The 14,689-nt window shown below is 38.2% G+C and overlaps 1 protein-coding gene across 1 annotated transcript; it reads left to right on the forward strand.

Annotated features, from left to right (window-relative positions):
* The first annotated feature begins 1,392 nt into the window (after positions 1–1,392).
* On the forward strand, positions 1,393–10,523 carry LOC136836722 (acyl-CoA-binding protein-like). Its single transcript, XM_067101242.1, has 3 exons — positions 1,393–1,550; positions 5,436–5,550; positions 10,179–10,523. The coding sequence occupies exons 1-3, from the start codon at positions 1,536–1,538 to the stop codon at positions 10,310–10,312; spliced, it is 264 nt and encodes an 87-aa protein (XP_066957343.1). The 5' UTR covers positions 1,393–1,535; the 3' UTR covers positions 10,313–10,523.
* The last annotated feature ends 4,166 nt before the right edge of the window (positions 10,524–14,689 follow it).

Genomic DNA, 14,689 nt, shown 5'->3' on the forward strand with positions numbered 1-14,689 from the left:
AAGGGGTTCACAAACCACTGTAGGAGAGTTTCAACATTTCAGCGTGGGTTAGAGGCTTCTGGAAGGGTAATCTAGACGCAAATGCATCATGACGGTAAATAATGGCTTGGAAAACTGACGAGGGAGATTCCCTAACCCAGTTTTGTTCAGTCTGAATAGTTTATTCCCACCATAACAGTAGCTGGTCACAGATTGACCAGACACGCCCTCTCACACGTGCACCATACACACACCCACCCACCCACCCACATACACACACACACACACACACACTATCATACAAAGAAATATAATGAACCTCTCAAAAAGGGGCCTGGAATTCCGAGCTGACTGATAAAATCTTCCTACAACCAGCGTTAAACAGGGTTATATAAAGCTTGAAACAGACGTGCCGATTTCTGGAACATTCCTTTGGCTGTGTAAATACCACTGACCTGTACCTCTTATTCCATTACCTGTCCGTTGAGGGAAACAGAAGTTTTTCGATATATATATATATATATATATATATATATATATATATATATATATATATATATATATATATAAAGATAAAATCCATTTAGGAAATGGAAACACTGGAGTGCAGCACTCCAGTGTTTCCGTTTCCTTCGTGGATTTTATCTTTATTTATATATTCATCACGTTCCATATTTTCACGTTGATTCAGTTAACATACATACACAAACACACACACATATATATATATATATATATATATATATATATATATATATATATATATATATATATATATATATATATATATATATATATATACATACATACATACATACATATGTGTGTGTGTTTTAGGTACAGTATATTATAAAATAAAACATGAGGATGTTTTTATCATATATAATGTTCATTAAAATGAAAATGTAAAGTCTTATATATTAAGGACATGCCATTATCTACTCCAAACAAGCTAATATCATTAGCATAAATTTTATGTATAAAAATAAATTATGTAGCTTATCTTTCTTCAGCACAATGCTGCTTTTGGAAATTTTCCACTTATGAGCATACTAGACACCTCAGTATTCTGAAAGAACCCCCGTAGAACATATTCGAATCCAAGATTACCTAAGAACGTTATATAATACAAATGATAATCTTATAACCAAATCAAGTATAGCCAAGTTGCTATACTGAACAACAGGTTATGTCAAATCACTAAATATTAAAATATTAAGATACTTGCATTAATTACCTTCGTAACGGTTCATTCTCTACACATTCTCTGGATCAAACCAGCTTGAAAAGGGCAATGAATCAAAGCTTCCGGCAAGTGCCAGTCATCACGGCACATAAGAGAAACATTAAAAGAATTCCCGGCCGTCGCTGAGAAACCATTTTATGTTGTCCTTTGTGTGGTGGGTAGCGACCGTGACGTCATGGTTGTCACCCACCGGACTGGCTTTAGTCAGATCACCCGGCGTCTCTCTCCTCAGTAGACACTGTCGTCTATCCGTTAAAGGTTGATTCACTCCCGTTCCGTACTTCGTCGACGCCTTCGGCTGTTGGGAATCATGTCTTTAGAAGAGGTGTGTTCATTTAGAATTAAGAGTTTTGAAGTGTTTTTATCATATTAATATAATTTATGTTCGATTTTGCCGTGAAGTTCCTCTTGGATCAATAATTTTCGGGGGCATGGTTGCGTTCGCCTGAAGGGGAGGGGCATTTTGTTCCTCCTGGCGACCAGGATGCCGGTCTGTCGAAAAAATCGCCAGTAGCATGGAAGGTCAATTTAAATGCTTTCGGTATATAGTGGTTTATTAACCGTTAAATAAGTTCCTAGGTTAAATATTCATTGTTATAACCGTAGATGTAACCAAGGCTCGAGCCGTTATACCGGTGCACTGGGGAAGCCCCTAATGTGTTCGGCCTTATAAGTCAAACGGCATTTGGAAACAGGTCTCATATTGTAACTAATTATTAATTTTACAGCTAATTCATTTCTAAATTTCTGATTTTTAGACCATTGCGAACCACTTGACGAACGAGAGCCCTGCTGACATAGCCGTAGGCTAGCCTAAGGCAAAGCTGTAACCCAGTCGAGGCCTAAAATGCCCGAAAAATACCCAAGGAAACCGTAACCTTTGCGTTTGCCCCGAGGCTATCAAGCAGAACAACTGGCCAACCTTGAGTCCTCTTCTCTCTCTCTCTCTCTCTCTCTCTCTCTCTCTCTCTCTCTCTCTCTCTCTCTCTCAGTGCGTGTGTACGTGTTGATTATACCCTAGGGTCCCCGGTATGAATAACCCATTTAAGTTTTTGTCAAGGCATAATCAAGTAACCTTTTGCCTAGCCATGACGACTAGCCTATGCTTTGGCTGTGGAATGCATGTGGTGCCATCAGTGCACCTCATGCAGTACACTGTAGGCATTACTAAAGGCTCTTTGCAGTATCCCTTCGGCCCCTAGCTGCAACCCCTTTCGTTCCTTTTACTGTACCTCCATTCGTTTTTTATATCTACCATCTGACTTTCCACCCCCCCACCCCCTCCTAACAGTTGATTCATAGTGCAGCCACGAGGTTTTCCTCCTGATTCACCTTTCAGATCTTTTACTGTCAATTTCCGTTTTAGCGCTGAATGACCTCGTAGGTCCCAGTGCTTGGCCTTTGACCTAAATTCCATATTAAGTTCAATTCTGTGGAATGCATGGTAAGATGTAGGCCTGTGGTTATTCTGCAGAGAAGCTCGACAAGGAGATATGATTGAATAATATAATTCCTTGACCGGACAGTTTAGACGAGGACGTATATAATGTGGTACAGGTGAGGTAGTTTGAGAATATTACCATTTGGTATGTTTTTGCATTCTTCCTCGAGGGGGCTGGTACTCAAGACATGTTCCGTGGGGCTTTTCTGTGGAACTACGGAATGTATCCATGTAAGCCAACTGCTACTGATTTGTAGCCTTGGTCCGAGGGTAAAGGTAGCCTATAGAGTGCCCTTCCTTCCTTCCTGATCAGGTAGCTTTCAGGTGTGGGTGTATCCCTGTACGTAATATTATTATCCCCCCCCCAAAAAAAAAAAAAACCCTGGTTTACTACAGTGGTTTATTTTCATGGTTGTTTGAGATGGTGGTTTGTAAGTGGTCAACCTAATTTCCAGAAAAATCCATGTAAATCAGATCAGAATACAAGGAAAGCCATGTTCAGTATTACGTTCATGCTGACGCACCATCTTTTGGATGTAAAGGATTGACCATGAAATTGTGGGACACTGGTTCATTAGACATTATTGCACTTAGAGGGGGCAGGGTGAGTAAACTCCTGTCCAAAGGAGGCAATGAGGAATCTGTTCAGTGGTAAAAGAGAAAGTAAAGTTAGCTTATCAAACTGGACTACTTGAGCTTGCTTTCAACAAGCGCTGCGTTACCCCAGGAAATTTGTTTAACCAATCTTGTGTATTCCAAATGGGAGCACTTTCATAGTTGTATTGTAAACAGAATTTATGGCTGCATTTACAAAGTTGGTGTATTGAAAGTTTTTTTTTTTTTCTTACTTTCTTAACGGATGTTTGTTATCACTTTGCTTATCTATTGAAATGGCTAGGAAATGTTTGCAGAGAACCCAGTCACTTTCAACATCAGAATTTAATGAGGTACTGTTGACTCTTTGTGGTCATGATGAGCTTCACGTGCAGTACTGTAAGTGAGCAAAAAGCTGGCTGTCTTCAAATGTCACTTCACAGTTGATTGCTAGTTATTTAAAATCCCAAAGACCCAAAGAGGTGGTTTTGTTATGCTGGGATTGGATTGGGTCCCCTCTATAGAACGAGGTTTGAATTGTGTTGCACATCTTTTGGCAGGAGCCTAATAAGCATTCTCTTGTGTGTGTTGTAAGTAACAGTCGACAAGCTAAATGCCATGTGAAAATAGTGAGCTTAATCAGTCGTATTGCAGACCAGGAGTAGTGCAGGTAGAGATTGTGCAACTTGTTCCACTGTCAGTATAATTCACTCTGTTTCTTTTGATTAGTGAAGTTGAATTGGAGCTTGATGTCCATAGAAGGCATGTTTGAGAATATTGCTTGGTCAACATGATAAGGGCTGTTATGATGATACAACACCCTCAGCATAATTGGCCATATTGTAATGTTAAGCTGGAAGGTAGTTGTCACATTTTCTAGTGAGTTGGTCCAATTTTAAATTGTAGACCCATCCCCCTATTTTTGTTTACATAACATGCATTTACTTTTAACCTATTCATATGGTAACCGTTGATGGCAGTTTGTTTGGTCATTGAAGCTCAACAACAAGGCCCAAACTCAGAGCCTGTCAGTTTCTGATAAGAAATTGAGTTTTCAGTCTCCTCCCTCATGATACTTTGTTGGTGGTGACCTCGATAGGTTGGGAATTCTGGTCTTCATCCGTTGTGTTGGCTCCTTTTCATTAGTGCAGGCAAGTGTAAGGTGGTGGTGTCCTGGAACACTTTCTTTCTGGCTTTGCGAGGTAATCAGACAAGTTTGATTCCTCCAGGAAGGACATTGTCCACCTCACTTGTGGCAGTGCCCATGAAGACGGGCATGGGACTGTCCCTACTATTATCTTATCATTCCTTAGAGATGTTGCACACATGTACCTGGATACTTTCACCTTGGAACCTTCAATGGCTGCTCAACAAGTTATGTAGGCACCCATTCCTTTCAACCAGACAAGTATCTTGCCCAAGTACTTTTGCTGAGTGTATGGGGATCTGAATGTTGTGACTGGACCCTTTTGTACCTACCTCCTTGGAGGAGCATGTAGGCCATGATATCTCTTGGTATTTAAATGCAGGTAGCTACTCTCGCAACACCCAATCCTAGAGATGTCCCTTTGAGATGCATCTCCCAGTGCTCCTCCGTGTAACAAGGCTGGGAGAGGGAAACAGTGATAGTACTATCTGAACCCATGAGTTAGTGTCAAGAGAACAAGCTAATTTCTGACTTGAATTCTTTAATTGGGAGAATTACATGGTCCCTGAACTTTTCTTGAGCAAGGTTCTCTACACACTCACTCATGACTGGGCCCCTGTCACTGTCATCCTAGTGTGAAAACAAGTAGGTGGTTACAGGCATTGCAGTCCTTGCTTATAATTGCAGCCAGGATTGTGACAATTCTGTGTGAGATTCAACTCCAGTCATTTGTCAGAGACAGCCTCCCACCTAAGGTGTGAGCCACTGTGTAAAAGATGATTGGTTGTTTCCCCCCATGGGAACAAATCAAAATTTAAAGAAATGTGTATTTTTCCTTGGGATACAAGGTGAGTTGGTGGGCTCACCCTTATGCATAAGGTTCATAGAATATCTGTAATTTGCATTATATTGCTTGATTTCACTGGGAATTTAGTACTCTTGTCTAAATTACATAAGATAGAATAGTAGTGGTTTTGTGTCAAGATTAAATTTGAATACTAACTTAATTTTTTCTTATTCTTGCACAGAGATTCAATGAGGCTGCTGAGAAGGTCAAGAACCTCTCCAAGAAACCCAATGATGATGAGCTGCTAGAAATTTATGCTCTCTTCAAGCAGGGAACTGTAGGAGATTGTAACACGGGTAAGCATGAATCATTTGTTGCTCTCGAGGCAGTTCTACGTAACAGCTTTGCACAGATATCAAGTTTGAAGAGTATTTTTTGGCTGAACAGTATTGTAGTGGCTCTAAATTTGATAGAATGGAGAAGTTTCTAAAATACGATAATCCCAAAAATCCATCTTGTGTATCTAGATTAAGCCCAGCTTTGTGCTGGCCCTGGCTCTTCTGTACCCTGTAAGTTGATAACATTTCTTGTACACTGGTTGTTTTTGACACTTTGCTGCCTGCTGAGTTTTGAGGTGTTATCCCATTGTTACACTCAGGAATGTAGTTAAAAGTATGAAATCATCAGGTCATTAGCAGATTGGATTTGGTTTTTGTCTTCCATCAGTTGACATTTCATATGTTGTCAGACATCAGTGCCATGGATGAAAAACAGAGTGATGGTTTTTTTTAAGCTCAAACAGCAGACAGTTCTTTGCTGGTTAAGTGTTTGCCGTGGTTAATTGAAAGACTTTTGAGTCTGGCAGATTTTAGAGGAAAATTAAACCATCTAGTTTTATTTAGTCAAAGGCTTAGGTTAATTTTTAAAGCAGTAAAATGTCCCACTTATAACTTGAGAAAATGTGTTCGAGGCTCTGAAGACTGTCAACCACTTGGGGTGTCAGGTTTTTTTGAATGTTTGGATGTGGTTATGATGACTTTGACAGGGAAACAGTGCAACTTTTGGATGTGGTTAGGTTTGGAAATAATCAATACATATTGAAAATTAGTGATCCTAAGTGTGTAGTAGTGATATTCTGATAGTTTTTTTATATAATTTTATATTTACAGTTTAGTATATGAAAATGGTTTGGTTACCAATTACACCCTCTTAATAATAAAGAACCACTTTTTGGAAACTTCCAGAACAGGCTATAATTTATGGTGCCCTAGGTTCCATTAGGTAGCAGGGTCCAGGGTAAAGCCTCACCGGCTAAGGAAGTATTTGTCCTAATTTGAAATTAAGATGCATCTCTCTATTTAGTCAGTATTTGTATTTCCCCACTTGAATTCCTGTGGTTCCCCATTACTGTTAGACAGATTGTTAGTTAAGTGTTTTTATTTTTTATTTTTTTCTTGTAGACCTATTTGTCTAGATTTACTACTTTTGTTTTCACTTTTATGTGGTTTAGCCTATTGGTCAGGCAAGCTACTGTATGTTGGGTAATGTCTCCTGAAATATTCAAATGTTGTTAAAGAAATAATCTAAATACTGTGTCAGGAAACTGGTTTGAGAACTTCCACCAGGAGGAAATTGAATTCAGTTAATAGACAATATGTTTTGGTGCTGTTAGTTCAGAGGGTTGGTTTGTTTGGATATCTAATAATAAAACAGTATGGATATATAATGGCATCTATTAGCTTTGTTAGTGCAGTGCAGATAAGGAAGTTCAAATCTGTTTGTTGGTGAAAGGCACAAGGACATTCTTGAAGAGTTGGTAAAAGCAGACTGTTGGTAGATGACGAGTTATTGTCTGTTAACTGGTATGAACAAAGGAGGCAATACATTTATAGGTATTCATTAGTATTTATCCATGTATTCATTATGGCACACTCATAAGGGGCTTAGAATATATCCCTGTAAGTACCACTGTCAAATGTTTTAGTAAGAAGTTGAGGAGTCTGGCCTGGCCCGGTACTATGTGACACTTGTGCTAACTTCGTTGAAGGAAGTTAGGGTATGATGTTTCTTTATAAATAACACAACCAAAACATTTTGCCAAAGGTTAAATTGGATTCACTTGCCAAGAAGAGCATAGCACCTTAGGTAAGTTTAGGATGCATCCCTGTAATCCAGTATTGTTAAGTTTCAGCTTTTGAGTATGTTTTCAGGTGATTAGGTAGATTGCTAAGTTAGCAAAGGAAGTGGCAGCTGAATTACCACCAACAGATACTTCCTTGAGAGGAATAATTTTTACTCGGACATCAGGTGGTCATTTTGTATTGTATATTAATAGGCATTGGAAAGTTTTTCATCAAAATTGAGGTAACAATTATTATAACTCCTGTAAAGATTGGACACTTGGCCAAAAGTTGGGGAAACAGCACTGTGACGAGTAAGGTACAGTATACCAATTTATAGGATTAGTGTTTGATGGCTGGTGATTACCAGTAGTTGCGTTAAGTTTTTTAGGTCCAGTTGACTTGAGGCATTTGCTGCTTGAATTCCCCAGCCTGGGAAGTGATAGAAATTGATTACGGGGAAGAATATGATAAAAATGACATGTACAGTAAACCCCCCGTATTCGCAGTCTCACAATTCGCAGACTCACTCACTCGCGGATTTTTCTGTGGAATGTATATGCACATTACTCATAGAGAATTCGCCCATTCGCAGTATTTTTCACTGAGAAATATTCACTTGATTACTGTATTTTCATGACTAAATGCACTCTTTGTGATAAAACTATTAAAATACTCGGTTATAAGCATTTTTAGAGGATTTTTTTGTGATTTAACTACCAAAATAGGCAGTTCTAAGTGTTTTTAGAAGGGTTTTAAGTATTTAGCGGATTTTAGCTTTTCGCGGGGGGCGGGGGTGGTACACATCCCCCGCTAATACGTGGCATTTACTGTATACCTGTAAGACCCTGATGGATTGCCTGATGTTTAAAATACCAGTGGCATTTTTAAAATCTTAACAGAAACTCTGAAAATTAGTATCGCCTAAATAAGTGATGATGGTAGCAGTAACCGATGTGACGTCAAATATAGCCATAAATTTAAAAATCATATTGCAAGAGAATTAGTGGAGTACTGTGTTACCATCTCTTCTTATACTCTTGCTATTTTTGTAACTGGTCTTAGCACTCTTGAATTGGTATCTAGGGCCTTGTAATATCTGTTGGATAGTGCAGTCAGATAATTTTTAATGTTATCTGTCAGACTGCTACATGAGTAGATATTAGTCTCAAGTATTAGTGGAGATATATTGTATCTTTACTGATGCAATTCTGCATTATTGTTTTGGATACTATCTTTGCCTTTACTTTAGTCATAATTTTTTGTTATATTTGACTATATAGGAAATTTTTTAGAAGTTATATTTCAAACAGGATTATTGTATATGCAAATATTTTGTACAGATTTATTGGAACATATAGTGCTAATTTTGGTGGAATATTTTTAGTTTATAAAAGTGGCAAGTGTCCTCTTCAGGTTTCTAAACCTCTAAACCTAATATGAATAAGATAGCAGTCCTAGAAGTAAAGAATGTTTTTAATGATTTATCAAGTTGATTTGTTCCTCTGAGGTAAACAGCCTTCATCTTGTATAAGAATATCTACCAGTACCAGTTGGTAAGTCACTGACTGTTAATGATCGTTAAAAGGTAACTTTGGCGAGGTTGCTGTAATTCATGCTACTAGTTTGACTGATCCGTTACTCTTTTGTGGGGCTACGGGGACAAATGTATGGTTGATTAGAGGTGGTAAAGCCATCATGTTTTGAGCGGTAACACTGTATATAAAGTTGTTGTAGTAAACTTACACGATGTGTATGTGATGATCCCAGTAGGTATTCACATGCGAGATTATACCAAGAAAAATTGTTGTAGTATTGACCTTTTCTTTTTCAAGTGGCCAGTAAATTATTTGAATGTGCTAGATTTTGAGAGTTATTTTATAGCAGGTTTTATGTTTTCACTAATTGTCAGTAATGGCTAGCTGATTTTTCTGATTAGTCCAAATCTAATCTAATCTGAAGACAGCACTTTATCAGTTCCTTAAGCCTAGTTTTCCAAGCATTCTATATATTCAGCAAGATATGGATTTTTACATGGTCCTTTTAAAACTTCACAGCATGTAGCGTCCACTGGCTCTTTTCATGAATAATTAGGTTGAGTCACATGTGTAGGCCAAGGACTGTGGAGGCATTAGCATGAGATTATTTCTTATCTGATAACATTTTGGTCAAGAAAGTGAATACACTATTTAGACGTTTTGAAGATGAAAGTTCAAGGTTGTGTGGATTGGTTAGATCATTGCTTTGAAGTAGTTTATCATTTTTGGCTAAAGTGGGCATATTGAAACAAGTTACATCACATGAAGCAGGTATGTTTGGTGAGGTATTCAATTGTGTGGAAAAAGACTAATTTGGCCTAGAAGTAGATGGTGCAACTTGTCACAGCTTGATTTTTGTTTTTTATGTTGAAAACATTTTGATAGATATTTTTGTTTTGGCTCCCTTGCAATCAGTATAAAAGTAGTTTCTTTGCAATATTTGGGATGTTACTCTAATGATACACACACATAGCATTATAAGTATATGAAAATGAAGTTCAGTGTTTTGATTTTGTGCTAAGTGCAAAATTATTACTGTACGTCCCTTCCCCTTGTTATCTTGAGTGGTTTTTTTTTTATGGGTTTATTAGTATCTATAACTGGGATGGCACTTGACTAGTCTTTAAGTATTTAGATGTACTAGCAATTAGTTAGTATTGTGCTATACTTTGTGGCAGGAAAAACTCGTGCATTCCTGCTAGTTTGATGTAGGTAGGCTGGTCTTTGTTTAGCAAGTTACTGCATACTAATTGTACAGAGCAGAAGTGCAATAATGTTTTCCCATTACAATACTGAGCACATTTTATTTTCACCTTTTTGTTTCAGAGCGACCTGGCATGATGGATTTCAAAGGAAAAGCAAAGTGGGATGCTTGGAATGGCAAGAAGGGAATGACAAAGGAAGCAGCTATGGAGGCATACATCAACAAGGCTGACCAGCTTATTGCCACCTACAACTAACCTGGAAGTTTTGTCACATATCTTTGAATGTAAAAATGATCAAAGATATTTTCTGTGATCTTTCAATGCAATACTTTTAATTTTTTTTTTTTTGAGTAAATTAGGTGTTTACAAGATAATTAAGAACTATCTTGATTTTATAAATTCTTTGGAAACAGTTGTATTTTGATACTTGCAAAATATAATAGTGAAAGTACTATAGATGTCTTGAGCCTTGTTTTACAGTTTCCCTATAAAGCCATTGTCATGGTTTGTTAATTTGTTTGTCCGGTAAGAAATTGTGGTGGTGGTGGTTGGAGTGTGTCACACACCCTTAATACTTTACTTAGTAAAGTTGTTATACCAAACAGATGGCTAGTGTATATTAAAGTTGTTTCTTCCTGCCTTCAAACATGGAACTTTTAGGAAAGTTCCATTGTTCAAGTTCACAAACCTAACTTGAATACAGTACAAGGCTACAAACCATTGCTTTGGTGCAAGCTGATTCACTTGTTGAAGGTTAATAACAAAGTAGTTAAATAATGGCAGGTAGCAGAGGTGTGGGGCTTCCACCCACAGTCTCGATTTACCAATCCTAACTTAATTTGACAAAACTAGAGGAGAGTAATCTCCATTGCTGCTGTGATCATGGATCTAAGCTTTGACAGAAGCTTACTTATTTATGAATATCATAAGGCTCAAGCTGTTTTGGTCATTGAGGCTTGGAACGGTATAGTTAATATTTGCCTGACTGATATTTTTTTCCAAGACTTCCGTGTTTTCTCAGCAATTACAGTTCTTGACCACTGGAGAGCTTAATACAATGTAATGTGTTTATATTTATATTTGTTTGGTGGTTGATCAGTATGTTAGGAATACTAAAGTAATCTTGGTATTTCTTTGTGGAAACCTATATCTCTATTTAAGATGGGCAGTGCTCAAATGAAATATTGGGTGTGCCTTATCAGATAGAGGTTGTTATACTGTTAACAATTAAATGTCTTTACAATAGGACTTTAGGGTTGTGTGCTAGAGTGAAGGTACAAAGTTCTTCCAAGGCATAGAATTGAGTTACTGTTTCTGCTCTTCCAACTAGCATGCTTGGGCTGCTTGGTTAAGCTGGATGCCCAAGGATTTTCCCAGCTGTCATTCCCTACAGTTTGTTTCCTTTGAAGACACCCACTTTTGCTTCATCCCTGACTATTCCCTTTCATGCCAAGAATGCAAGTTCCTTACAAATAGTGTCTTTCAGGTTCAAGCAACAGGCAGATTTCTGTATCATTTGTCTCATTTTTGTGAGAATCTAGCCTTAGACATTCAAGTATGCCCAAGGAGGAATAGTATTAACACTGTCCTCCCACACCCTGTATAGTTGAACATTTCCAGCTCCTGTCTTCTGCACAGAAGGTTCACTTTTGAGTACTCCTGCCTTCCGTCGTGCTGCCAGTTATTTTTGCCCCATATTCTGCGACACTTTACAGGTAATTTGGGAATATGGCCATTTATTTAACAGCTTTGGGGAACGGGATCTCCTAAGAGATACTTGTTTTGTACTAGGATACACCTACAAGCAATTTACTATGATGAAAAGTTAATTGTATATATAGTACAATGCACTTGTTATATCAGCCAAAAGTCCCAACATGAGTATGTTGTTGAACTTTGGTTGGTATCCCAGAGGAAGAACATTTGAAGATTTGGAAGCTGTACAGGCAAGAGTAACCTACCTTACTACAATCAATCTGACTTGTACTTGGATATCAGAGACAAGACCAATTTTCAAAATGTGTCGATAGAAGTTTGTTAAACATTTAAAATACTCAAAGGTATACCTAGCATAGACTACAGGAAACATATTTACCTTATTAACGAAGCTAGATTTAATGGAAACTGACAGGTTCATTCAACACATGCACTGGGAACTCCCAAGTAACTATCTAAAGTCTGTGGTCTGACAATGCATTTTTTTGTCCTCTTTTTAATGATGACAACTGCTGTCTGCAACCTGGTTCCCCCATACCTTCATATGTAACAGGATTCCCTAAATCTTACCTCAGTAAGAATCAGGCTTGGGAAGCCGGTAAATGGCCTTTTCAGTGTCTTTCATTGGTTTTGGGAGGCTGCATGCGAGGTTTCAGGAATCTGCCATCCCTCACTCATGGACATAACCAGGAAGCTAGCATTTCTGTGATATAATGTACCATCCCACCAGACTCAGACCAGTTGATGTGGTAGAGGCTTTTCAACCTTAAATGTTCCCACTTTTTTGGTATAGTGCTAGTCATGCCAGGTGATACCAGGCCTTTACACCAAGATGAAATTTTGCATTCTTAGCTCAAATGAACTGTAAGTTTTCTTTAAGGAAACTGTTTTCTCTACACAAACAAACCTTATATTATATCTTAATGCGAGTCCCACCTCTATCCATTCCTGCACTACTTCTGTTCCTGTAATGGAAAGAAACAAGTGACAGTTCAGCCAGGTGAGAGTAAAGGTATTCCCCTTGTTAACAAACTGTGACTGGAGGCATCCTTAATTAAGATAGTTGTATATCTGGGAAATACCTGGGAAAAATGCAGTTAATTTTTATAAAAATTACATGTACAGTACATAAATACAGGTCCTAAACACTTCAGAGTACAGTTGTATACGTTACAGCGAATTTTAGAACTCGTTATAAAAAACAACAGGATAGATATAACATCCTCAGTCTCCTTCACTCATTCTTTCACTAATGGAGGGCAGAGTTATAAATCACAGCATAAATACTGCAACAGCAATTAACCAAATAAAAATGTCAAAACAATACTAGTCATCGGAAGGTGATGTCCTTGAGATTAATTTATTAGACATGACTAATTTGGGTAACAAAATCACGAAGGCTTGGGAATTTGCCCATGAGAATTTGTTGTGCAGTCAGAGAAGACTATACCTCTTCTTGGTGGAATGGCCCAGTACATAATTTTAACATTTGCAAAAATGTCATTGCTAAATGGTCAGAGAATTTTATAGTATATGTAGAGACCTTACAGTAGTTTGTTCAGTAAACATAAAGTACATCTTTCATTCATGTACAGTACAAGTGCCCTAAGAAGTGGGACAACATTCAGCATATCTGTGCTACTATAAAAGCAGGTTTCCCATGTGACCTAGTGAAAGTAAGAGGTATTAAATCACCTCAGTGTCTGGGAGTGACAACTAGGTGTACTGAATTGAATATAGAATTTAGGCCAAAGTCCAAGCACTGGGACCTATGAGGTCATTTAGCGCTGAGACAGAAATTGACAGTAAAAAAGCTTGAAAGCTGTACCAGGAGTTAAGTATACCTTAGTTCAACCAGACCACTGAGCAGATTAACAGCTCCCCTAGGGCTGGCCTGAAGGATTAGATTTATTTTACGTGGCTAAGAACCAATTGTTACGGGACCTACAGCTTATTGTGGAATCCAAACCGCATTACAACAAGAAATGAATTTCTCAATTCTTCACTGACCGGTCGGAAAATCGAACGCGGGCCCAGCAGAGTGCTAGCCGAGAACGATACCAACCTGTCCAATGAGGAACTGGTGTACCAGGAGGAAAACCTTCAGTTGCACCATGAATCAATTGTTAGGAGAGGGTGGAAAGTAAGATGGAAGAAAGAGAATATGAAACTAGGTACAGTAAAAGGAACGAAAGGGGTTGCAGCTAGCAGCTAAAGGCACGCTGCAAAGAACATAAGTAATGCCTACAGGGCACCGCATAAGACAACTAGGTGTAGCTGGTGATGTAATGGGTAAAGGGTTACACTTAGCCTCAGTAAGATAATAAACTCGGGTGACAAGATGATGATGATGATGGCCTTTGATGCTGTGGAATAGCTGCCAAACAGTAATTTATGTATGAAATTTAGGTCATATGGCCCAGTGCTGAGGTAAGAGATGCATTCAGCACCCATCGATGGTGAGATCAGAATTACAGAAGTTTGATAATGATCCTGCATACAATGTTCTTACACCACATGTCATAGACAGAAAAGCTGAAGTTGGTGAAAATATTGAGTGCTTCCTGATCTTGAAAAAGCTACTGCTTGTCATATTAATGATGGTGGTGAAGTTGAGGAGAATGTCAAGAGCTTCCCAACCTTGGCAAAGCTGCCGCTTGTCATTGATAAGATGGTGGTGATGTAAACGGCAATGTTCAGTGTTTACTGACTTTGTCGTAGTTAGAATAGTGGTGAAGTTGAGAACAATTCTTGTCTATTTTTCTTGGCCTTGGTCCAGCTGCTGCTTGTTATAATTAGGATGGCTTAACAGTTAGAATACTAGTAAAGTCTGAGTGCAGCCACACATTAGCAAAGCTGCTACTTGTTATAGTTAACGAGGTGATAAGATAGAAGCAAATGTGGTGCTTCTGGTTT

The sequence above is a fragment of the Macrobrachium rosenbergii genome, chromosome 56 (assembly GCF_040412425.1).
Source record: "Macrobrachium rosenbergii isolate ZJJX-2024 chromosome 56, ASM4041242v1, whole genome shotgun sequence".
Taxonomy (NCBI): Eukaryota; Metazoa; Arthropoda; class Malacostraca; order Decapoda; family Palaemonidae; genus Macrobrachium; species Macrobrachium rosenbergii.

Coding starts and splice junctions, on each gene's coding strand:
- LOC136836722 (XM_067101242.1), top strand. Junction 5,551..10,178: donor TGTAGGAGATTGTAACACGG/GTAAGCATGAAT, acceptor TTTTTGTTTCAG/AGCGACCTGGCATGATGGAT.